General features: G+C 43.3%; 1 protein-coding gene across 1 annotated transcript in view; it reads right to left on the bottom strand.

Moving 5' to 3' along the window:
* LOC132830214 (forkhead box protein N1-like) overlaps positions 1–10,492 on the bottom strand; it is a 63,669-nt gene extending 53,177 nt beyond the window's left edge. The window contains exon 1 of the mRNA XM_060847745.1: positions 10,358–10,492. Coding sequence (XP_060703728.1) covers positions 10,358–10,492 — 135 coding nt within the window. The remainder of the gene's footprint in view (positions 1–10,357) is intronic.
* Positions 10,493–26,221: the final 15,729 nt, after the last annotated feature.

Raw genomic sequence — 26,221 nt, 5'->3', positions numbered from 1 at the left:
GCAGGTAGATAGGATAGTGAAGAAGGTGTTTGGTCAGAGTATTGAGTACAGGAGTTGGGAGGTCATTTTACGGCTGTACAGGACATTGGTTAGGCTACTGTTGGAATACTGCGTGCAATTCTAGTTTCCTTCCTAACGGAAAGATGTTGTGAAACTTGAAAGGGTTCAGAAAGGATTTACAAGGATGTTGCCAGGGTTGGAGGATTTGATCTATAGAGAGACGCTGAACAGGCTGGTGCTGTTTTCCCTGGAGCGTTGGAGGCTGAGGGTTGACCTTATAGAGGTTTACAAAATTATTAGAGGCATGGATAGGGTAAATAGACAATGTCTTTTCCTTGGGATTGGGGAGTCCAGAACTAGAGGGCATAGGTTTAGGGTGAGAGGGGAAAGATATAAAAGAGACCTAAGGGGCAACCTTTTTACCCAGAGGGTGGTACGTGTATGGAATGAGGTGCCAGAGGAAGTGGTGGAGGCTGGTACAATTGTGAAATTCAGAGGCATTTGGATGGGTATATGAATAGGAAAGGTTTGGAGGGACATGGGCCGGGTGCTGGCAGGTGGGACTAGATTGGATTGGGATATCTAGTCGACATGGATGAGTTGGACTTTTTCCATGCTGTACATACATTTGTGGGCGGCACGGTGGCACAGTGGTTAGCACTGCTGCCTCACAGCACCTGAGACCCAGGTTCAATTCCCGACTCAGGTGACTGACTGTGTGGAGTTTGCACGTTCTCCCCGTGTCTGCGTGGGTTTCCTCCGGGTGCTCCGGTTTCCTCCCACAGTCCAAAGATGTGCGGGTCAGGTGAATTGGCCATGCTAAATTGCCCGTAGTGTTAGGTAAGGGGTAAATGTAGGGGTATGGGTGGGTTTCGCTTCGGCGGGTCGGTGTGGACTTGTTGGGCCGAAGGGCCTGTTTCCACACTGTAAGTCTAATCTAGTCTAATCTAATCTCTATGACTCTATGACTCTATAAACCCAGAGTCCTCAAACATTCCTGATAGGTTAAGCTTTTCATTCCTGGGACCATTTTCGTGAACCTCCTGTGAACACGCTCCAGGGTCAGTACATCCTTCCTGAGATATGGGACCCAAAACCATGCACAATACTCCAAATGTGGTCTGACCAGAGCCTTATCGAGCCTCAGACGTACATCCCTGCTTTTATATTCAAGTCCTCTCAAAATAACTGCCATCATTGCATTTGCCTTCCTAACTACTGACTCACTCTGCAAGGTTACCTTGAGGAAATCCTGGACTAGAACTCCCAAGTCTCTTTGCACTTCAGATTTCTGAACTTTCTCCCCATTTAGAAAACGGTCGATTCCTCTATTCCTCCTGCCAAAGTGCATGACCTCACACTTGCCCACTCTCCTAACTGTCCAAATCCTTCTGCAGCCTCCCTGCCTCTTCACTGCTATGTCTCCCTCTACACATCTTTGTATCATCTGCAAGCTTAGTCAGAATGCCCTTAGTTCCTTCATCCAGATCATTAATGTATAAAGGGAAAAGTTGTGGTCCCAACACTGAGCCTTGTGGAACACCAGTTGTCACCGACTGCCATCCCGAGAAAGATCCTTTTATCTCCACTCTCTGCTTTCTGCCAGACAGCCAAGCTTCTATCCATGCTGGCACCTTGCCTCTGACACCACGAGCCCTTATCTTACTCAGTAGCCTTCTGTGTGACACCTTGTCAAAGGCCTTCTGAAGTCCAGGTAGATAACATCCATTGGCTCTCCTTGGTCTAACCTGTTCATTATTTCCTCAAAGGATTTGAGCAGATTTATCAGGCATGACCTCCCCGTGATGAAACCATGCTGACTTTGCCCCATTTTACCACGCACTTCCAAGTATTTCAAAATCTCATCCTTCACAATGGATTCCAGGATCTTACCCACAACTGAGGTTAGGGAAATCAGTCTGTAATTTTCTGTCTCTTGCCTTACTCCTTTTTTAAACAGGAGTGCCACGTTAGAGAATTTCAGTTCTCTGGGACCCTCCTTGATTCCAGCGATTCCTGAAAGATCACCACTAATGCCTCAACTATCTTTTCAGCGATCTTCCTTAGAACTCTGAGATGGAATCCGTGTGGACCAGGTGATTTATCCACCTTCAGGCCATTCAGTTGTTCTAGCACCTTCTCTTTGATGATGGCCACTGTACTCAGCTCTGCTCATTCTCTTGAATTTTTGGGATATTATTCATGTCTTCCACTGTGAAGACTGTTCAGTTCCTCAGCCATTTCCTTATTCCTCAACGCTATCTCTCCGGTGTCATTTTCCAGCAGCCCAATGTCCACTTTTGCCTCTTATATATAAAGAAATTCTTACAGTCTTCCTTTATATTACTGACTAGCTTATGCTCATATTTAGATTGGATTACCTACAGTGTGGAAACAGGCCCTTCGGCCCAACAAGTCCACACTGACCAGCCGAAGCGCAACCCACCCAGACCCATTTCCCTACATTTACCTCTTCACCTAATACTACGGGCAATTTAGCATGGCCAATTCACCTGACCTGCACAGTTTTGGACTGTGGGAGGAAACCGGAGCACCCGGAGGAAACCCACGCAGACACGGGGAGAATGTGCAAACTTCACACAGACAGTCACCTGATGGGGGAATTGAACCCGGGTCTCTGGCGTTGTGAGGCAGCAGTGCTAACCACTGTGCTACTGTGCCACCGTACCACCCATTTAATGTTCTCCCTCCTTATTTATTTCTTTGTTGTCCTCTGTTGGTGTCTGTAAGCTTCCCAATCCTTTGGTTTCCCACTACCCTTTACCACATTATATTCTTTCCATTTTGCTTTTATGCTATTCCTGACCTCTCTTGTCAGCCATAGTTGCCTCATCCTCCCTCCAACCGCAACAAGAATAGAACCCTGTTGTGGTCCTCATCTTCCATCTCACTAATCTCCAGATACAGTGCATCATCCTCAGCCATTTCCACTACTTAGAATCAGCCTACCACCAGCCATATATATCCCTGCCCACCACTAATGGCATTCTGCAGACACTAATCTCTCTGTGACTCCCTTGTTAATTCAACGACCCCTACCAACCCACCTGACACCTTCCCTTGCCACTGCATGAAGTGTAAAACCTGCCCCTGCATCTCCGTCCTCACCTGCATCCAAGGTCCCAAAGAATTCTTCAATATCTGGCAGAGATTTTCCTGTAGATTCAAACACTTCATCTATTGTGTCCATTGCTGTCGATGTGACCTCCTCTACATTAGGGAGGCAGGACGCCAACCCGTGGAACATTTTAGGGAACATTTCTGGGACACATGCACCAAACAACCTCACCACCCTGTAGCCTAACACTTCAACTTCCCACCCACTTCACCAAGGACAAGTACGTCCTGGGCCACCTCCACCACCAAATCCAAGCCACCTGCCAACTGGAGGAAGAACACCTCACCTTCCATCTTGGGACCCTCCAACCAGACGGCATTAACATCAACTTCACCAGTTTCCTCATCTCCCCTCCACCCCAACCTCATCCCAGATCCAACCCTCCAACTTGGCTCTGCCCTCTTGAACTGTCCTACCTGTCTATCTTCCTTCCTACCTATCTGCTCCACCCTCCTCCTGACCTAACACCATCATCCCTCCCTGCATCCATCTATCTTCTATCTTCCCAGCTACCTTCCCCCCAACCCCACCTCCACCCTCCTATTTATCTCTCAGCCCCATTTGCAACCCCCCCCACCCCCAACATTCCTGATCAAGGGCTTTTGCCCGAAACGTCAATTCACTGTCACCTTGGATGCTGTCTGACCTGCTGCACTTTTCTAGTGTCACATTTAGCAGAGATTCATCCCGAGGAAAATGAAGCATGGTACAGGGAGGATGAGGCAGTGTCTCCTGAATTTCCTCCCAGAAACCCCTGTTCCACCATCATTCCTGGTAGGCTCCTTTCCCTGGAAATTCTACTCGGTTCCTCCTTCGTGCCTCTGTAATTGCCTTTATTCAATTGTAAGCTGAAAATGTGTTGCTGGTTAAAGCACAGCAGGTTAGGCAGCATCCAAGGAATAGGAAATTCGACGTTTCGGGCATAAGCCCTTCATCAGGGCTTATGCCCGAAATGTCGAATTTCCTATTCCTTGGATGCTGCCTAACCTGCTGTGCTTTAACCAGCAACACATTTTCAGCTGTGATCTCCAGCATCTGCAGACCTCATTTTTTATTCAATTGTAATACCATTACCTCTGATTCTATCTTCTCCATCTCAAATTGCAAAGTAAATTCAACCACATTATAATCACTGCCTCCCTAATTGTACCCACACAGATTCTACACCATCTGACCCTACTTTGTTTCTTACTACTGAATTAATTTTATTTCTTACTAATATGGCAACTGCACCACCTCTGCCCACCTGCCTATCTGTACAATAGGATATATATCATTGAATATTCAGCCCCCAATCCTGATGCCCTTACAGCCACGTCTCCCTGATGCCCACCACGTCATTCCTGCCAACTTCAATCTACGCCACAAGCTCATTTACCTTATTCCTTATAGTGGGTGCATTCAGATATAACACCTTCAGTCCTGTATTAACCTTCTCTCTTCTCAGTGATATCGGTTTGTCCCGTGTGCTTGGAGTTTGATTGCTAACCCTTTCCACACACTCTGTCCTATTTGTGTCTGTGCTGGAGATTTTAATAACCTCTCCTGAGTTCTGCACTCTTACCTTGTCCTTTAATTTGGGTTTTCAAATTTCCCATATAACTGCACCCCCTCCCCCCTCCTCCCTTGCCCCATTTAGTTTGAATCCCTGTCTACAATCCTACTTATGCGATTCGGTCCCAACATGGTTCAGGTGAAGACTGTCCGATCAGAACAGGTACCTGCTTCCCCAGTACTGGTGCCAATGTTCCATGAATTCAAACCCATTTCTCCCATATCAATCTTTGAGCCATGCATTTACCTGTTTAATCTTTTTGACCCTGTTGAATGGAGAGTGGACAATGAAAGCTATGTACCTAAGCCAAGTAAGAAGCAACATGATGTTTCTGCTGCTTGTGAATGATTGGGGGGAGTGAAAACCTGCTGGTACTGGTCATCCTATTTGGCGTGTCAGATGATCATTCTGCATTGACAGTGGAAAACAAGGCATGTTTGCAATCAAATAATCCAAAATTCATTTTTGTTCAATCCAGGGACCAGCAGTGTATTATGTCAAATCATGTGATTTAATTCTGGAAAAATTAGTCCTTAGAGAGCCCCATCTGAAAAAAATATCAACAGAAGCCAAATTAACCAATCACCTGTTGGCGTCCCCCAAATGCATGCTGCCCTGAGTACAGTATGGGTCAGGACAATGTCTCTTCATGCCCCACTTTCATAGTTTGCATCGTTTGATCCACTGTCTAATATGAGTATGCTTTGCAACAGAAGTCCATTTTATGAGACTAAAGAATGGACATATGGAGGCACAGTTCACCATGAGGTCGTAAGGGGAATGGGAGATGGTCAATAGAGATAACAATTTGTTCAAATGTAAAGGTGAACAAAAGTTGTCATCGAATCTGACAATCATTATTCTCCTTTCTCTGTGTTAAGCACTGTCACCAGTCTTGTTTTTTAAGTTTGTTCATATTTGAACATCTCTGGCTAAGCCAGCATTTATTGACGATCCTTGGTTGCCATAAGAAGGTGGCGCTGAACTCTCTTTTTCAACCGCTTCAGTCCATGGGGAATAAGGACACTGACAATGCAATTGAGAAGGGAGCTCTGGGATTTTGACAGAAGGACAATGTATACTGGTAATAGTTCCAATGGGAATGGTGTGTGGCTTGAATGGGAACTTGCAGGGTGTTTGTGTTTACACATACTGTAGCTAATAGAGATTCCAGGTTTGAAATGTGCTGTCAAAGAAGCCCTGTTTATTTCTGTCTTCTAGATAGTACCATAATGTCTTCAATCAAACTTTAATGCTTGGTTTGGGTAGCTTCAGCTATTCTGATTGGAGTTTCTTTAATCTTTCACATACGTTAGTAAGGAATTGTATGGTCCATATAATCCTTTCCCATGGAACCTGTGAACTGGAGAATTAATTAGGTTCAGTTTTGCTAATGTAATCAAAATGTTTTGTGAGCAATGTTCTCTCTAAACAATGTGTGCTGTGTGGGCTACATACTGCTTCATGCATGTACAGATGGCACCACCAAGTAAAGGGTTATAAACTTAACCAAAACGTAACCCACACAAACCAAAAAGAAGATTTTTAGTACAAATTATAGTTGAGTGGATAGGCCAATTCTTTTACTTACTGTCCTCACAATAATCATTCATAATAAACTGTGTCAGCAACAAAGCTAAGAATGAATACAAATGTAAAATCTTAGAATTCATTCTTGTTTTTGACAGTCAAATGTAAAGTCACTTCAAGGAAATTGTTTGAAAAGTAGCTATGTATACTTTCAAATGGAGACATCTTCATATACACCGTTCAGTACAACAGTGACTGGCTATTGTTATAACTGATACAAGGAATACACTGATAATCAAACCCCAGTACTCCACCATAGGATCACTACAATGCAGAAACGGGCCATCCGCCCCATAGCAATCTTCCAAAGATCATCTCACCCAGCCCTGCTTCCCTACCACATCACCTGCATTTCCCACAGCAAATACACATAAACTACACACACCTGCGCACTATGGGGCAATTTGGCATGCCTAATCCACCCTAACCCGCAAATCTTTGAACTGTGGGAGGAAACTGGAGCACCCGTAGGAAACCAACACAGACACAGAGAGAATATGCAAACTCCACACAGACGGTCACCCTGAGGCTGGAATCGAACCTGGGTCCCTGCTGCTGTGAGGCAGCAGCGCTAACCATTTTTTTAGATTAGACTTACAGTGTGGAAACAGGCCCTTCGGCCCAACAAGTCCACACCGACCCGCCGAAGTGCAACCCACCCATACCCCTACATTACCCCTTACCTAACACTATGGGCAATTTAGCTTGGCCAATTTACCTGACCCGCACATCTTTGTGACTATGGGAGGAAACCGGAGCACCCGGAGGAAACCCACGCAGACACGGGGAGAACGTGCAAACTCCACACAGTCAGTCGCATGAGTCGGGAATTGAACCCGGGTCTACAGGCGCTGTGAGGCAGCAGTGCTAACCACTGTGCCACCGTGCCGCCCACCATTGAGCCACTGTGCTACCAATCACATCATTTATTGATTCAGTCACCAAAATGGCCAATAGATTCATTTTTTTATGCTATCCAGAATAATGATGGACTAATTTGGAGTTTAGAAGAAACAAACTATAAGCAGAAGTAGGTCATTGTCCTTTGAGTCTCCGTCATTCATTATGACCATGGCTGATCAGACTATTTAATTGCCTGTTCCTGCTATTCCCCCATATCCTCGGACCCTTTAGCCTCAAGTGCTAGGTCCCAACCCTTCTTGAAATCAGACAATATTTTGGCCTCTAATGCTTTCTATGTCCCTGGTAATAAGACAAATAACACTGGATGCTTTATTAACTGCTCTCTCAAACTGTCCTGCCACTTTAATGAGGTGTGTATATGTATATGTATGCCCTGCACCCCTTTAGGGTTATACCCTCTATTTTATATTGTATTACAACATTCCTCCTCCCAAAATATATCACCTCACACTTCTCTGCATCTGCCACCTATCTACCCACTCTACTAACCTGTCAATGTCCATTTGGAGGTTCACATCTTTCATCTCACATTTTATAAACCTTCTAAATTTAGTAAGATCAATCCTCTTTTCAAAATACATTAATTACTTAAGTCTGGAAATGCAGAATTTTAAAATGATACAAAATGCTGAAGTGGGTAAATAAGGGACATATAACATAAACCTTTAATATTGCTATACAGAGAGACACTGCTACCAAAGTTTTTTGTCTTCCATTCACCAGGACTAAAGGAAGAATGTCAAATGTTGAATGGTCATGACAATTTATACTACAAAAGAAACAGGTGCTGATTGGATGCCAAGATAGCTTTGATTGGCCTAGGCACTGCCCTGTAGAAAACAATAGGACAAGATCGGCTGTGCAGGCTCTCAGGCAATTCGAGAAAAGGTATAAGCTTGAATATCTCCTTTCTGTTTGTGGAGAACATGTCCCCGTGTGCAATGATCACTTCTATCAGACATATATTCACTACACTATGAGTTTGACCAATTATCTTAAATTAATTGTTAGTATAGCTGTCAGGATTGTTCAGCAAGTACTGCCTAACCCCAGAATCACATTGCCAGTGGACATTTTGGTTTGGATTTTGCAAGTGCAGGCTAGTTGAGTATGGTCTGTACTCTTCTTATTGTGAACAATAAAAACGATATGCTATTTAATTTTTCAGCCAATTGCTGAGATGTAGGCTCCACATACCTGGCATCACATTAATACTGAAACTCAAATAAAACATTGTTCAATTTTCTGGATGCAGGACATCTTTTTTGACAGTTAATAACCTGCTTATAAAAGGAAATGGACAAGAAATATAAAACAAACAGCAAGAGCTTCTATAGTTATCTAAAACAAAAGAAAATAGCTAAAGCGAGTGTTGGACCTTTGGAAGGTATGTTTGGGCAATTGATAATGGGAAACAGGGAAATGGCAGATAATTTAAACCAATATATTGCGTGGTGGAGGACACCATAAAGCATCACAAAGATATCAGGTTAGCAAGATGCTAATGGAAGGACAGCTCCTGTAACAGTCTCTATCACGAAAGGTAATGTATTTGACAAACAAGTCGGACTAATGGCAGACTATTGCCAGAACTGGATGGCCTCCATCCAAGGGTTTTAAAGAAAATGGCTGCAGAGAGAGTGGAGACATTGATCAAAATATTCCTAACTGGATTCTGAGAAGATTCCAGCAGCTTGGAAAACTGCGAATGCGGTGGGTGGGAGAGAGAAAGCAGGAAACTACAGGCCAATTAGTCTAACATCTATCATTGGGAAAATGCTGGAATCTATTATTAAGGATGAAATAGCAGGTCATTTAGAAAATCTTAAAATAGTTAAACACAGTCTGTATTGTTTTGTGAACAGGAAATCAGCTATCTCCTTTAGAATTCTGGGATGTAGTCCATCTGGTTTGGTTGATCTATCCACCTTCTAGATTAGAGTGGTGTTGGAAAAGCACAGCAGTTCAGGCAGCATCCGAGGAGCAGCAAAATCAATGTTTCAGGCAAAAGACCTTCATCAGGAATACAGGCAGACAGCCTGAAGGGTGGAGAGATAAGTGAGAGAAGGGTGGGGGTGGGGAGAAAGTAGCATAGAGTACAATAGGTGAGTGGGGGGGTGGGTATGAAGGTGAAAGGTCAGAGAGGAGGGTGGAGTGGATAGGTGGAAAGGAAGATAGGCAGGTAGGACAAGTCATGGGGACGGTGCTGAGCTGGAAGTTTGGAGCTGGGTGAGGCGGGGGAAGGGGAAATGAGGAAACTGTTGAAGTCCACATTGATGCCCTGGGGTTGAAGTGTTCCGAGGCAGAAGGCGAGGCGTTCTTCCTCCAGGCGTCTGGTGGCGAGGGAGCGACGGTGAAGGAGGCCCAGAACTTCCATGTCCTCAGCAGAGTGGGAGGGGGAATTGAAATGTTGGGCCACAGGGCGGTGTGGTTGATTGGTGTGGGTGTCCCAGAGATGTTCCCTAAAGCGCTCTGCTAGGAGGCGCCCAGTCTCCCCAATGTAGAGGAGACTGCATCGGGAGCAACGGATACAATAAATGATATTGGTGGATGTGCAGGTAAAACTTTGATGGATGTGGAAGGCTCCTTTGGGGCCTTGGATGGAGGTGAGGGAGGAGGTGTGGGCGCAGATTTTGCAATTCCTGAGGTGGCAGGGAAAGGTGCCAGGATGGGAGGGTGGGTTGTACGGGGGCGTGGACCTGACCAGGTAGTCACAGAGGGAACGGTCTTTGCGGAAGGCAGAAAGGGGTGGGAAGGGAAATATATCCCTGGTGGTGGGGTCCGTTTGGAGGTGGCGGAAATGTCAGTGGATGATTTGGTTTATGCGAAGGTTGGTTGGTTGGGTGGAAGGTGAGCACCAGGGGTGTTCTGTCCTTGTTACAGTTGGAGGGAGGAGGGGTCTGAGGGCGGAGATGCGGGATGTGGACAAGATGCATTGGAGGGCATTTATCTCTCCACCCTTCGGGCTCTCTGCCTGTATTCCTGATGAAGGGCTTTTGCCCGAAACATCAATTTTGCTGCTCCTTGGATGCTGCCTGAACTGCTGTGCTTTTCCAGCACCACTCTAATCTAGAATCTGGTTTCCAGCATCTGCAGTCATTGTTTTTACCTGATCTATCCAGCTTCAGACCTTTCAGCCTCCCCAGCACCTTATCCTTAATGATGGCCATTACACTCTCTTTGGCTCCCTGACTCTCTTGTAGCTCTGATATGCTGCTGATGTCTCCACTGGAAACGGTTGCAAAATACCTGTTCAGTTCCTCTGCCATTCCGTTGTTCTCCATTACCACTTCTCTGGCGATCCAATGTTCACTCTTACCTCTCTCTCTTACCTCATGAATGGGAAATCAAGCCTGACAAATTTTATTCCAGTTATTTGAGCAGTTACTAAGCAGGATAGATGAAGGGGAAGCAGTCAATATAATTAATTTGGGTTTTCAGAGCGCATTTGATAACATAGAAACATAGAAGATAGGAGGAGTAGGTCATTTAATTCCTTGAGTCTGCTCCACCATTTATGTTGATCATAGCCATAATTAGTAGGAGTCAGAGAATTGGGATGGGGGGGGGGGGGGGTAGGCTTCCAAGGATAATAACTTGTACCAAGTGGGGTCCTGCAGGGATCAGTGCTGGGGCCACAGTCACTTGCAATATACATTAATTATTTGGATGGGGAAACTGAGTGCCAAGTTTGTGGATGGCATAAAAATAGTTGGGAAGTCAAGTGCTGACAATGACACAGAGTCTGCAGAGGGCTATAGACAGGGTAAAATCTTGCAGATGGAATATAATATGGATTTGTGAAGTTAGACACTTTGGTAGGAAGAATAGAGGATCTGAATATTATTTAAGTGGATAAAGATGGAAGAAAGCTGAATAGTAGAGGGATATACGAGTCATAAAATCCCTAAACTGTGGGAACAGGCCATTCAGCATATCATGTCCACACTGACCCAAACCCACCCTGCATTTCCCATGGCTAATCTATCTAGCCTGCACATCCCTAGATACCATAGCAATGTAGCATGGTCAATCCACCTAACTTGCACTAACCTTTGGACTGTGGGAGGAAACCGGAGCACCCGAAGAGAACCCACGCAGATACAGGGAGAATGTGCACACTGAGTCTCCAGAGCGGTGAGGCAGTAGTGCTAACCACTGCAGGCTATAGCCATACAGGTAGTTAGTGAGGCTGCACCTAGTGTACTGTGTACAATTGCGGTCCCTATATTTAAAATAAAAATAATCAAAATAATGTGAAGTAAAGGAATTTGCACAGAGAAGAGGAGATGATGGCCCAGTGCTAGTATTACCAAACTATTAATCCAGAGACCCAGATAATGTTCTGGGGACCTGGTTTTGAATCCCACCATGGCAGATGGTGGGATTTTAATTTGATAAAATATCTGGAAGTAAGAGTTTAATAATGAGTATAGAACTGGTGTCAATCATCAGGAAAAAATCCCATCTGGTCCAGTAATGTTCTTTAGGCAAGGAAATCTGTCATCTGTACCTGGTTTGACCAATGTATGACTTCAGACCCATAACAATGTGATTGACCGTTAATAGCCATTTGGGCAATGTGCAATAAATGCTGTGCATTGGCAGCAATGTGCAAATCCTGTGACTGGATTAAAGAAAATTAAATTACAATCAGAAGAGAAGAGTTACTTAATGAATCAATCTTACTCACACCCCAATAAATCTCAGTGTCATCAATAACATGGAACTGGGGATAATGATAATATGCTATTTTCCTGTGCATCAAACCACAGCCACATCAAACCACAGCCACATCAAACCAAGCCCACCTTCTACAGCTCTGAATACATAACTTTTAACATGGGCTTCACAATGCAGATTGGAGCTCAGTCTACTATCTCACCTGGAATTCCATACTTTCGATAATGTAGGATTTACTGAGTACCACATTGAGGATTAATTGAGATTATATTGTCAAGTCCTAGAGAGGAATTCAAGAACACAAACTTCTAAAAATTGTTAAAAATTACACATCACCAGTTTGTAGTCTAACAGGTTTATTTGGTAGTCATGATCTGGAAATGTTGGTGTTGGACCGGGTGTACAAAGTTAAAAATCACACAACACCAGGTTATAGTCCAACAGGTTTATGCTCCTTCATCAGGTGGTTGTGGAGAATAATAAAATAAAGGTGATCTGATAGTAATGCTGAGTTCTGATTCATGGCTTTTGTCTTGTGCTGTGAAACCATGAACTGGTTAGATGTACAGGATATCAAAATACAAGATAGTTTTTATATTAGTGTTGATTGTGGGATTATTTTGTTACATAGAGGGATGAAAGAACTGATGCAGAAATCATGGACTGAATGGTCTCCTTCTGTGCTGCACTATGCCTTAGTTCTATTCTGTAACTGTGCCACAATCTAGTCCATTGTCTTCTTGAAATTGATAAGATTGCTTATTTGTATTGTCTGTCCATCAGCCTCTTTGTGAAGAAATGAGGGATGGGAAATGAGTGCTGATACATTGGCTGGCTGATAAAATTTCAGCATGTATAGGAGCTGGCTGATCATTCTTACCCCACTATATGCCGACTGTCAAAAGAACAAAAGAGAAATACAGCACAGGAATGGGTCCTTCGGCCCTCCAAACCTGTGCTGATCATCATGCCCTAACTAAATTACAAAACAAACCTTCTGCCCTTATTCGGCCTGTACCCCTCTATTCCCTCCCTGATCATGTAACTATTCAGATGCCTGGATCCTTTCCCCCTCACCCCTTGAGCCTGTGCTCCCTTGTAATTGAAACTTCAACCCTGGGAAGAAGCCTCTGACTATCCACCCTCTGCCTCTCACAATTCGGTGACCTCTCTCAGGTCTCCTCTTAGCCACCGTCTTTCCAGTGAAAACAACACTAGATTTTTAAAAACTTTTCCTCATAGCCAATGCTCTCGAGACCAGGCAACATCCTGATGAACCTTCTCTGCACTCTCTCTAAAGCTTCCACATCCTTCTGGTAGAGTGACAACCAAAACTGCACACAATACTCCAAATGCGACCTAACAAGAGTTTTATATGGCTGCCACATGGTTTGCCAACTCTTATGGTCCATGTCTTGGCTGATGAAGGCAAACATGATATATGCCTTCTTCATCACTTTGGCCACCTGTGTTGCCACTTTTAGGGAACTGTGGACCTGTATGCCCTCTGTATGTTGATGTTCCTGAGGGTTCAGTCATTTACAGTGTAATTCGGACTGAAAACCGATCCTCCAAAATGCACACCTCACATTTGTCTGGACAAATTTGACTGTCCTCTGATGTTGCGCATGAACCAGACAGCACCTAGCAGCGGAGGTGAAGTTCGCCATGAAGCTGAATTCCATTCCACCACTTCCCTTTTGCATCTTAAACGTAGATTCTTCAAGTTTAATTTATTTTCTTTTGTAAACAGGAAAGACTTTGGATATAATTTTAGCTTCAGCTATCATCATGTGTGCACATTTTGAATATTCCAATTCCCATTGCACTAAATCAATAAAGGGACACCTGTGAATTGTAAGTAATTGCATTCTCTTTATCCCACTTTAAGTTTATTAACATTGTCTTCCACTATTTATCTCTGAACTAATCTGATCAATTGTGAAGCAAATACAACGCAAGGTGAATCAGAAAGATGGCCCTAAATTGAGTTGGATATGAGACAGAAAGGCAAGGCAAAGTGATCAGAGGATGAGATGGATGCAGTCAGAGAGTCATAGAGTCATAGGAAACAGACCCTTCGGTCCAACTCGTCCATGTCGATCAGATATCCTAACCTAATCTAGTCCCATTTGCCAGCACTTGGCCCATATCCTTCCAAACCCTTCCTATTCATATACCATCCAGACATTTTTCAAATGTTGCTATTGTACCAGCCTCCACCACTTCCTCTGGCAGCTTATTCCACATACGCACCACCCTCTACGTGAAAAGGTGGCCCCTTAGATCCCTTTTAAATCTTTCATCTGTCACCCTAAACCTGTGCCCTCTAGTTCTGGACTCCTGCACCCCAGGGAAAAGACCTTGTCCTATCTATGCTGCTTATAAACCTCTATAAGGTCACCCTTCAGCCTCCGACGCTCCAGGGAAAACAGCCCCAGCCTGTTCAACCTCTCCCTAAAGCTCAAATTCTCCAACCCTGGCAATTTCCTTGGATATCTTTTCTGAACCCTTTCAAGTTTCACAACATCCTTCCAATAAGAAGGAAACTAGAATTGCATGAAATATTCCAATTGTGGACTAATTAATGTCCTGTACAACCGCAACATGACCTCCCAACATCCTTATTCAATGCTCTGACCAATATACCAAACACCTTCTTCACTATCCTATCTACCTGCAACTCCACTTTCAAGGAGCTATGAACCTGCACTCCAAGGTCTCTTATGCAGCAACACTCCTTAGGACCTTACTATTGAGTGTATAAGTCTTGTTCTGATTTGCTTTTCCAAAATGCAGCACCTCACATTTATCTGAATTAAACTCCATCTGCCACTCCTCAGCCCATTGGCCCATCTGATCAAGATCTTGTTGTAATCTGAGGTAACCTTCTTCCCTGTCCACTACACCTCCAATTTTGGTGTCATCTGCAAGCTTACTAACTATCCCCTCTATGTTCACATTCAAATCATTTACATGATGAAAAGCAGTGGACCCTGCACTGATCCTTGTGCCACACCACTGGTCATCAACCTCCAGTCTGAAAAGCAATCCTCTACCACCACTCTTTGTCTTCTATCTTTGAGCCAGTTCTGTATCCAAATGGTTCTCCCTGTATTTCATGAGATTTAACCTTGTCTCCCATGGGGAACCTAGTCGAACGCTTTATTGAAGTCCACATAGGTCACATCTACCCTCTGCCCTCATCAATCCTCTTTATTACTTCTTCAAAAAACTCAATCAGGATTGTGAGACATGATTTCACACGCACAAAGCCATGTTGACTATCCCTAATCAGTCCTTGCCTTTCCAAATACATGTACATCCTGTCCCTCAGGATTCCCTCCAACAACTTGCCCACCACTGATATCAGGTTCACCGGTCTATAGTTCCCTGGCATTTCCTAACCACCTTTCTCAAATAATGGTACCACATTAGCTAACCGCCAGTCTTCCAGCAACTCGTGACTATCGATGATACAAATATCTCAGTAACGGGCTCAGCATTCACTTCTCTAGCTTCCCACAGAGTTCTAGGGTACACCTGATCAGGTCCTGGGGATTTATCCACTTTTATATTTTCAAGACATCCAGCACTTCCTCCTCCATAATATGGACATCCTCCAAGATGTCACCATCTATTTCACTACATTCTACATCTTGCATGTACTTTTCCACAGTAAACACTGGTGAAAAATACTTGTTTCGCATTTGCCCCATCTCCTGCAGCTCCACACAAAGGCCACCTTGCTGATCTTTGAGGGACCCTATTCTCTCCCTAGTTACCCTTTTGTCCTTAATGTATTTGTAAAAACCCTTTGGATTCTCCTTAATTCTATTTGCCAAAGCTATCTCATGTCCCGTTTTGCCCTCCTGATTTCCCTCTTAAGTATACTCCTACTTTCTTTATACTCTTCTGAGGATTCACTCGATCTATCCTGTCTATACCTTATATATGCTTCCTTCTTTTTCTTAACAAAAACCTCAATTTCTCTACTCATCCAGCATTCCCTATACCTACTAGCCTTTCAGCCTGACAGGAATATACTTTCGCTGGACTCATGTTATCTTATTACTGAAATCTTCCCATTTTCCAGCCGTCCCTTTACCTGCGAACATCTGTGCTCAATCAGGTTTTGAAAGTTCTTGCTTAATTCTGTCAAAATTGGCCTTCCTCCAATTTAGAACTTCAACTTTTAGATCTTGTCTATTCTTTTCCATCACTATTTTAAATCTAATAGAATTATGGTCGCTGGCCCCAAAGTGCTCCCCCACTGACACCTCAGTTACCTGCCCTGCCTTATTTCCTAAGAGTAGGTCAGGTTTTGCACCTTCTCTAGTAGGTACATCCACATACTGAATCAAAACATTTTCTTGTACACACTTAACAAATTTCTTTTCATCTAAACCCTTAACACTATGACAGCCCCAGTCTACATTTGGAAAATTAAAATTCCCAACTATAACCACCAACTATTATTCTTACAGATAACTGAGATCTCCTTAAAAATTGTTTCTCAATTTCCTGCTGACTATTGGGGGGCCTATAATACAATCCCAATAGGGTGGTCACCACTTTCCTATTTCTCAGTTCCACCCAAATAACTTCGCTAGATGTATTCCCAGGAATATCCTCCCTTAGTACAGCTGTAATGCTATCCCTTATCAAAAACACCCCCCCACCTCCCCCCCTCCCCCCCAACTTCTGTCTTTCCCTCCCTTTCTATCCTTCCTGTAGCATTTGTATCCTGGAACATTAAGCTGCCAGTCCTGTCCATCCCTGAGACATATCTCTGTAATTGCTATGATATCCCTGTCCAATGTTCATAAACATGCCCTGAGTTCATCTGCCTTCCCTGTTAGGCCCCTTGCATTGAAATAGATGCAGTTTAATTTATCAATCCTATCTTGTTCTCTGTTTTGTTCTTGCCTGCCCTGACTATTTGACTCACTCCCTTTCCAACTGTTGCCAGTATAGTAGACCCCTTCTAATTCAGGTGCAATCTGTCCTTCTTGTACAGGTCAACTCTAACCCAGACGAGACCCAGAAATGTGAATCCTTCTCCCCTTCACCAGCTCCTCAGCTACACATTCATCTGCTCTATCCTTCTATTCCTACCCTCACTAGCTCATAGCACCGGGAGGAATCCGGATATTACTACCCTCGAGGACCTAGTCTTTAAGTTCCTGCCTAACTTTCTATTTCTCCCTTCGGAATCTCATCCTTTTCCATTCCTATGTCATTGGTTCCAATGTGTACAATGACCTCCTGCTGGTCTCTCTCTCTCCTTTGAGAACATTCTGCACCCTCTCTGAGACACCCTTGATCCTGGCACCAGGGAAACAACACACCATTCTGATGTTTCGCTGCTGGCCACAGAAACGTCTGTCTGTGCCTCTGACTAGAGAGTCCCCTAACACAATCAATTGCTTGGAACCCGATATTCCCTTCATTACATTTGAGCCAGTCTCGATACTAGAAACTTAGCTTTCATGATACGTTCCTCTGAGAATCCATCACCCCCTACATTTTCCAAAACAACATACTTGTTTGAGATGGGGATAGCCACAGGAGACTCCTGCACTACCTGCCTACCCCTCTTATCTTTCCTACCTGATTATATCTGCAGCCTTTCTCCCTTCCTATAACTGCCATCCATCATAGCCTGTAACTCCTATAAATTCCTCAATCCCCTAACTGCCGATCCATGAGATCTGATAGGGTTCACAATCAGAGACACTTCCTGCAGACATAACCATCAGTAACATGGAAACTCTGTCTAAACTCCCACATCTAACAAGAAGAGCACATCACTCTGCTAAAACAGCAGGTGTGTAACTCAATCTAGGAAAGCAGTGGATAATTGCACAAGGCAAGTTATTTTGCATCAGTAATTGTGTCATGCACAAAGTTATCCTAAGGGCATGTCTAATAGTGATGTGAGTGATGTGTAATTAAGTTGTACAGTCAATGCTATGGATCAGCACAATAGAGCTTCCAGCATGCAGGCTGAATGAAGTGGTATAGCACAATAGTGTGTTTCTAACCTTAATTGTGTCACACAGTAGACGTGCATCTCAGAGGGACAGCAAGCATGGCACTGGCCTGACAATATGGCATATTCTTGTCATTGTACAAATTTCATGTCTAGCATGGGGAAATTGCATAAGGCTTTACAATGACATGCCTTTTGAAAAATGTATGGATACTTTTGAGGTTAAAGGAACTGATTTTTAGGCACATTAATTATGTAGAACATAGAGTACAGAAACAGGCCATTCACCCCAACCAGTATATGTAGCCTTGTGCCACATTAAACTGCACAGAATTAAGTGAAACCCAGTTGCTTGGAAAGAGACTATGAGAATGAATATGTGAGTGAGTGTTTGTTGTTTTATATATTTAATTCCTTTTTCAGCCTTTGTAATGAATTTGCCATGCACAGCAAATTTCATGACCACAAGTCAGAACTCAAACTACTGACGAGATTTTTACACTTTAATTCCAAAAAGTAATTTTTCAAAAGAAGATTGAGACAATAACTGCAGTGTAAAAACTTCTGTGTGAGACTAATGGGATGTGACATGTGAAGGTGTCTTGTTCAAATAGACTGGAGTTGGTTTCAACTCTACTGGAGTAGACTAGTTGAAATGAATGTCAATTGATGCACACAAGAACATTCAAGCATTAATATGATGTGAAAGTCACAGTTGGAAAACTATTCCTGGTCACCCTTGTGTTGCAGACAAAGACGCTCTTTCACTCTTCATGCTGCAAACCAGTTAAAAAAGGAATCAAAACAAGGAACTTCAATAAGCCTACAAAACCAAGCATCTCAAAACAACTACTGCTCAACTACTCATGACAATGCAACAGGTAACTTCCATCACAGCAGCCACAAAGTTCAACTCTTTTCTCTCTTCAAACGATTCAGAGACTGATTTACACATCTTCTTCAAATTTCTATTTGGACTCATCTCTTACTCTAACCTGTCTTTATGTGTTGCACTGCTAATTCTCCTTGCATTTAGGAATTAATAATCTCACTCTTTGTTAATTCAAGAAAACGCAATTAAATTGGCTCCTTTTAAAACATGAACTTACTTGGGTCTTTGAGAAAGGCATCCATGACAGAAGGGACCCTTTTGCAACGAACACAGATGCCACCAACCAAACGTGTGGGTGAATAAAGAAGGAAATCCAATCCATCTCTCCTCACTCAGAAAAGCAACAGGTTTGGAAACCTTTCTAGAACCTCAGTCAGAGTCTGGTTGTATCACAGGATTAACATTTCAGGTAGCTCATAAGAAGGAAATTAGAAGGATCTGAAACATTAAATCTATTTCTGTCTCTAAAGATACTGCCTGACTTGCTGAGATTTTCCAACAACTCATGTTCTTATTTCAGATTTCTTACATCTGCAGTGTTAACATCTCCATTTCTCTAAAGGTCATTAGTCTCCAGAAACCTATCAAGCTTAGTCTTGAACCTGCTCAAATATCGAACTTCCACAGACCTCTGGGGTAAAGATTTCTAAAGATTCACTTATTCTTTGAGTTAGGACATTCCTCCTCATCATGTAGAATCTCCATAGAGCAGAAGCAGGCCTTTCAGCCCATCAAGTTCACTACAAACCTCTGAAGGCAATCCCACCCAGACCCATACACCCCACTCCATCCCCATAATCCTGCATTTCCCATGGCCAATCTACCCAACCTGCACATCTTTGGACTGTGGGAGAAAGCCAGAGCACCCAGAGGAAACACATGCAGACACAGGGAAGATGCGCAAACTCCACACAGACAGTTGCCCACAGGTGAGTTTAAATCCAAGTCCCTGGAGCTGTGAGCCAGCAGTGCTTACCAATGAGCCACAGTATCTCAGTCCAAAATGCTCCAGCCTTTATTCTGAAATTATATCTCCCCAGTTTAGAGGCACTAGCCAAGGGAAGCATTTTACCTATATTTATCCTGTAAGAAGTTTATAATTTCAATGAGGTCATTTCCCTTTCTATGAAACTCTAAGGAATGCAGATTCCGTTTCCTCAAGCTGTCCTCCTACACAATCTTGTCAGCCCTGGGATTAGTGAACACTCAATGATCTCCCTCGATGAGATTAAAACTGTACATAATGCTTCAGGAATTCCCTCCCTAACAGCATTGTAGGTTTACCTACACCAAAGGGGATGCGACGATTCAAGAAGGCAGCTGCCACCACCTTCTGTGGTGGGCATTAAATACTAACCCATATCATTGGATGAACAAAAAAGGTTTTATATAAAACAGAAAGGTGTCTTTTTATCAGTGAAAGCCCCTTGAAATGAATGCCGACATGGCGTTCGCCTCCCCTTATTGCTTGCATGCCCTGTACGCTGGCTTTTAGTAGCTAATGGACAAAGTCAACCAGCTTTCTCAGAGAGCGAAGCAGTCCATGTTGAAATGCAGCATGGTCTGGACAGTAGCTTGGTTGGGCTGAAAAGTTGGGCAAGAAACATTTGTCTCCCAGAAATGCCAGGTGTTGATCATCGCCAACAAGATAGAATCTTGCCCTTGACATTCAAAGGCAGCACCCATGCTGAATTCCACCCTATCAATATTGTGGGGTTACTATTGATCAGAAACTGAACTGGATTTTAATAATTAGTTCAAAGGTTAGGGTTTCAAGCAGCTGTACAACTCCCCCAGACTGACCTCTATGGAGCTAAAGACTGACAGTGATCCACTCCTCAGACTGCAGAAGGACTGAACCCCTGACTGGATACCTGACCACAGCCAATCCCCTGGACTGGCATGGGAAACTGCTCTTAACTTACTGTGTCAGGACCCCACAACTGATAGGGGCCCTCTACGGTCTTCTGTGAGGTCTACTCCGTTAGGACTTTGAGACATGTTTGCTTGCTTGATGCAACGTGTTGGCCACATAAGCTCCAGACACATGGTGCAGGGATGAGACTGACATGGCACAGCAAGTCATACAGACCTTTGAATGAGGACTGCTGCCAGCAAGGCAGGCTACCTGATGGTGTGACTGCACTAAAAGGCACAGCAAAGCAAGCTAAGGCAGGGGATTCTGTGAGCACCTAGAAAGGTGCTAAGTAAATGAGCACAAAAAGGGCAAGTAAGCAGCCTAATCCAGTCTGTGAGCTGAGCACTTGATGTGAACACAAAGTGCCCTTGCAGAAATCTTTCAATGCAAGTTGCCAGTGTGCCCTGCAATACATACCTTCATTTTCTAAGTGTCCAACAAGTGGATTGGATGGATGCCATGATGGTTGTGAGGTGGTGGTGAATGTTGGATGGCTAGATTGATGGATGACTGCTCTGTATGGTTGGTGCCCATGGATCATGTTCTGAAATGCTGTTTGGTGCTGAGTAACATGGAGGCTGCACATAGCTAGTGGGGAGCTGTAATTGCAAGGTACACGCACTGACGTGTCAAGAATTCTCATGGTCGCATTTGTTTGGCATGTTTGGATGAGATAGGAAGCTGAATATTAATACTATTGTGTTAAGAAGATGTTTAACCTCAGTTACCTCATGAGAAACTACCTAGTAGTTTGGCAAAGGTCTATAAGATACAAATTGCTCCCAACATTGCAAAAGGCCTCACCAGACTTATTGCACGATTCAACCACAAATCTCGCCACAACCCAGATCAATCAGGCCCCTATATGATTCCACTCATTTCTCAGTTCTTCATTATAGATTTGCCTGTCATCGCCTGTACTGGGCCTACATTTGTCCTTGTTAATCTCTTCCCTTTCACATATCAATACAAGATTGTACAGGCTGCCTTAAGGTTCCATTCTAGCTTCCATTCATATTCCCATTTTCCTTTCCTTCCTTGGCCTTCCTTTGTTGTGTTTAGAAATTGCCTCGCTAGTTACCTAGTCCCAGGAGTAATTGGCACTAGGCAGCAAATACCCACCCTGCCAGTGACACTCACACTCCATGAAAGAATGAAGGAAAAATCTATGATGGCAAGTGATTCTGATGAAAGGTCATTGGTGTGATAAGTTAACCTTCCATCCCTCTCTGTATAGCTTTCTTCATATCATTTAATTTTTCTGTATTTTATGATTTGGACTAAAATGAGAAATGAATTGATTTAAAAGTCAAGGATTGTTGCAGCATTTTTATAGTTTCTATATTTACAAGTTGATTTGGAAGCACTAGCTTTCATCAGCTGGTTGTGGAGCAGGAGCATAAGTTACAGAATTTATAGCAAAAGGCTACAGTGTCATGTGGCTGAAATATATTATACAAATTTAGATTAAGACTTTCATCACTTAGAATGGTTTTGCTAGTTTCAGTTCATTAATATGTAAATCCCAGAACTCCTTTTAAGTCACATTCTCAAAATAACTTCAGGTTTTCTAACAAAATGGGTCACCTCAGTACAGATAATGCATTAAAGGTGTCAGATTAAAGTCTGTCTGTGTCCCCAGCTTGAGTTAGACTGGTTCTATTCCAAAATTGGGATTAGACTCTCTGCATAAAAAACCTACCTCTGACATTTCCCCTATACCTTCCTTCAATCACCCTAAAATTATGACCTGTCATGACAGCCATTCCTGCCCTGGGGAAATGTCTCTGGCTATCTACTCTATCTATGCCTCTCATTACCTTGTACAACTCTATCAAATCACCTCTCTTCCTTCTTCTCTCCAGTGTGAAAAACCTGAGCCTACTCAACCTTTCTTCATAAGACAAGCCCTCCAATCCAGGCAGCATCCTGGTAAATCTCCTCTTCACCCTCTCTAAAGCATCTACATCCTTCCTATAATGAGGCGATCAGAACAGGACACAATATTCCAAGTGTGATCTAATACTCCAAGTTTTATAGAGCTGCAGCAAAACCCCACAGCTCTTAAACTCAATCCCCCGGTTAATGAAAGCAAAAACACCATATGCCTTCTTAACAACCCCTCAACTTGGATGGCAACTTTGAGGGATCTATGTACATGAACCCCAATATCTCACTGTTCCTCCACATTGCCAAGAATCCTGTCTTTAATCCTGTATTCAGCATTCAGATTCGACTTTCCTAAATGTGGGTCGGTGTGGACTTGTTGGGCCGAAGGGCCTGTTTCCACACTGTAAGTAATCTAATCTAAAACGAATCATTTCACATTTTTCAAGGTTGAACTCTATCTGCCACTTCTCAACTAGCTCTGCATCCCGTCAATGTCATGTTGTAGCCTGCAACAGCCCGTGATTCTGCTGACTTTTGCGTCATCGGCAAATCTATTAACCGACCCTTCCACTTCTTCATCCAAGTTATTTATAAAAACTACAAAGAGCAGAGGCTCAAGAATGACCCCTGTGGCACACCACTGGTCACCAAGCTCCAGGCAGAATACTTTGGTAGAAATCATCAAACATCTGGTGAAGCAGCAGCTGTCCATGCTCTCATTTCTGATCAAAGCCAGCCTCTTTTCCCTTCCCATTTGCTGTAAGCCATGACTTTTAATGGATGGCAAAGACCTTTGTAAGTGTACAGTGTAACGAGTGGGAAAATGGGACTAGTGTAGATACTGGTTTATTTTTGACTTTATGGGCTGAATGGCTTCTTCTGTACTGCATGATTCTATAACTCAGTCACCCTGTGTCTCCTGAAACAGGCTTCCGGAAAAGGAGTCTAAAACAGTGGCATTTTGATCATCAAAAGCATTACTCAGCAATCCCCATGAACAGAGATCACTGAATTGTTTTTCCCTCCCACCCACTATGTGCACGTGTACATGTGCATGGGTACGTGTGCATGAGCAAACATGTGTATATGTGTGTGTTTAAGGAGGGGGTTTATAAGGGGGTTAGAGTTTTAATGAGTAGTTTGATATGTCAACAGTTCATAGTTATTTATCTGTGGTTGGAATCTGTTTATTCGTAATAATTAGACATTCTTGCTGAGTACAGAAACCTGGTCTGTGCTGTTTGCCAACCAGGTTTGAGGAACCAATTTGAAGAATTCTGTGCACTTTTATAAATTTTTTTATTTTATTGATAACTCCAGGAAAAGCAGGGCTTGATTTCCACCACGCTGTCCCAGTGAGGGTGACAATAGAGGCTGTCTGATTGGTGCAATGCTCCAGAATTTTCTACTTTCATTTCTTTTTCCAATCTGCAATATTTTCCATTTTATAATGACTCTTTTTGCCATCAGATTTCTTTATTGGAGCATGAAGAATGCATTACATTCTGAAATCTGAGAAATGCATCATAGAACGAAACTGAGCCACTGCTGCAGCCTTTGTGACAAATAACCTGCCTCATGTGAAAAAGAGCTTAAAAATGTGTTGCTGGAAAAGCGCAGCAGGTCAGGCAGCATCAAAGCTCCTTGGATGCTGCCTGACCTGCTGCGCTTTTCTAGCAACACATTTTTAAGCTCTGATCTCCAGCATCTGCAGTCCTCACTTTCTCCTCATGTGAAAAAGAGACCACCTTCTCAAGAACAAATAAGGACGGGCAATAACTGCTGGCCAATCAGCAATGATCATGTCCCACAGTGAATAAAAAATGTAAACCCATTATGAGGTTGGGAGGTCTAGGATGGTTTGACAATCATCTAATTTCCCATCTATGAAAGCTGAAACTCAGAATAAATAAAAACAGAAAATGTTTGACAAACTGAAGAAGATATCCTCTTCTGAAGAACAGTTTAACCAGACTCAACATGCTAACTCTGTTTTTCTCTCTAGAGATGCTGCCAGACTGCAGAGTTTTCCAGCATTTTCTGTTTTTATTTCAGCTTTCCAACGCCACAATGTTTTGCTTTCATTTAACTGAATCTCAGCATAATAACCATGATTTACATCACAAATGACCCTGCCAGTGCAATTGTAACCCTAGTTTCAGTGTTTCCCATTAATCTCATTGAATGAATTTCCCAAATAAATGTTGATAAAGTATCAGTGAAATCTTGACAAAGTATCCCAACAAATCTTTAGATATGTTTTTAAAGTTCTCTTCAAACTCCACCAACAGGCAAACAGCGATATACCTTTAAATGGTACTTAATATACTGTGCAGCAATTTGTTCATTCCCAAATAGCTGATCACTGTTGGGAGAAGTGGGTGAGATTAAGTGCCAGCCAACTGAAGTTCATGGAGTTCAATGTAGGTAAGTGTGAAGTGATTCACTTTGGTAAGAGTAACAAGAAGATGGGGTACTGTGCTAAAGGTCAGATACTTGGTAGTGTGGATGAGCAGAGGGATCTTGGTGTCCATGTACACAGATCTCTGAAAGTTGCCACCCAGGTAAATAGTGCTGTGAAGAAGGCATATGGCGTACTGGCTTTTATTGGTAGAGGAATTGAGTTCCGGAGTCCTGAGGTCATGTTGCAGTTGTATAAGACTCTGGTGCGGCCGCATCTGGAGTATTGTGTGCAGTTTTGGTCGCCATACTATAGGAAGGATGTGGAGGCACTGGAACGGGTGCAGAGGAGGTTTACCAGGATGTTGCCTGGTATGGTAGGAAGATCGTATGAGGAAAGGCTGAGGCACTTGGGGCTGTTTTCATTGGAGAAAAGAAGGTTTAGGGGTGACTTGATAGAGGTGTACAAGATGACTAGGGGTTTAGACAGGGTTGACAATGAGAACCTTTTCCCACGTCTGGAGTCAGCTATTACGAGGGGGCATAGCTTTAAATTAAGGGGAGGTAGGTATAGAACAGATGTTAGGGTTACATTCTTTACTCAGCGAGTCATGAGTTCATGGAATGCCCTGCTAGTTGCAGTGGTGGACTCTCCCTCTTTATGGGCATTTAAATGGGTATTGGATAGGCATATGGAGGATAGTGGGCTAGTATGGGTTAGGTGGGCTTGGATCGGCGCAACATCGAGGGCCAAAGTGCCTGTACTGCGCTGTATTTTTCTATGTTCTATGTTGTATGAAGGTTGGCCATATGAGCATAATACCTGTACATATAATTAGGGGCAGGTGTTGGCCATTCTGTGCCTCAGTCCGGTTTTGCCTTTTAATAAAATTATGTTTTATTTGATAGAGGCACCTACTTTCCGGTCAAGCCCTGATAACTGCTGACTCTCTTGTTAGTCATGAATCTATCAAACTCGGCCTTAGAAATTATGTTGCCTTCACCATTTTCTGGTGAAAGCAATTCCAGAGGCCAATGACCTGCTGAGAAAAGCTACCTGGACTACACCTCCTCCCACTCAGTATCCTGCAAGAATTCCATCCCATTCTCACAATTCCTCTGCCTCTGCCACATCTGCTCGGACAAGGAGACATTCCACTCAGGAGCATCCCAGACATCCAGCTATTTTGAACAATGTGTTTTTTTCCTCCTTCTGTCATCCAGACAGCCCTCTG

Source organism: Hemiscyllium ocellatum, chromosome 31, assembly GCF_020745735.1.
Source record: "Hemiscyllium ocellatum isolate sHemOce1 chromosome 31, sHemOce1.pat.X.cur, whole genome shotgun sequence".
NCBI lineage: Eukaryota > Metazoa > Chordata > Chondrichthyes > Orectolobiformes > Hemiscylliidae > Hemiscyllium > Hemiscyllium ocellatum.
The sequence above is the reverse complement of the archived record's forward strand: the minus strand, read 5'-3'. Positions and strand labels throughout refer to the sequence as shown.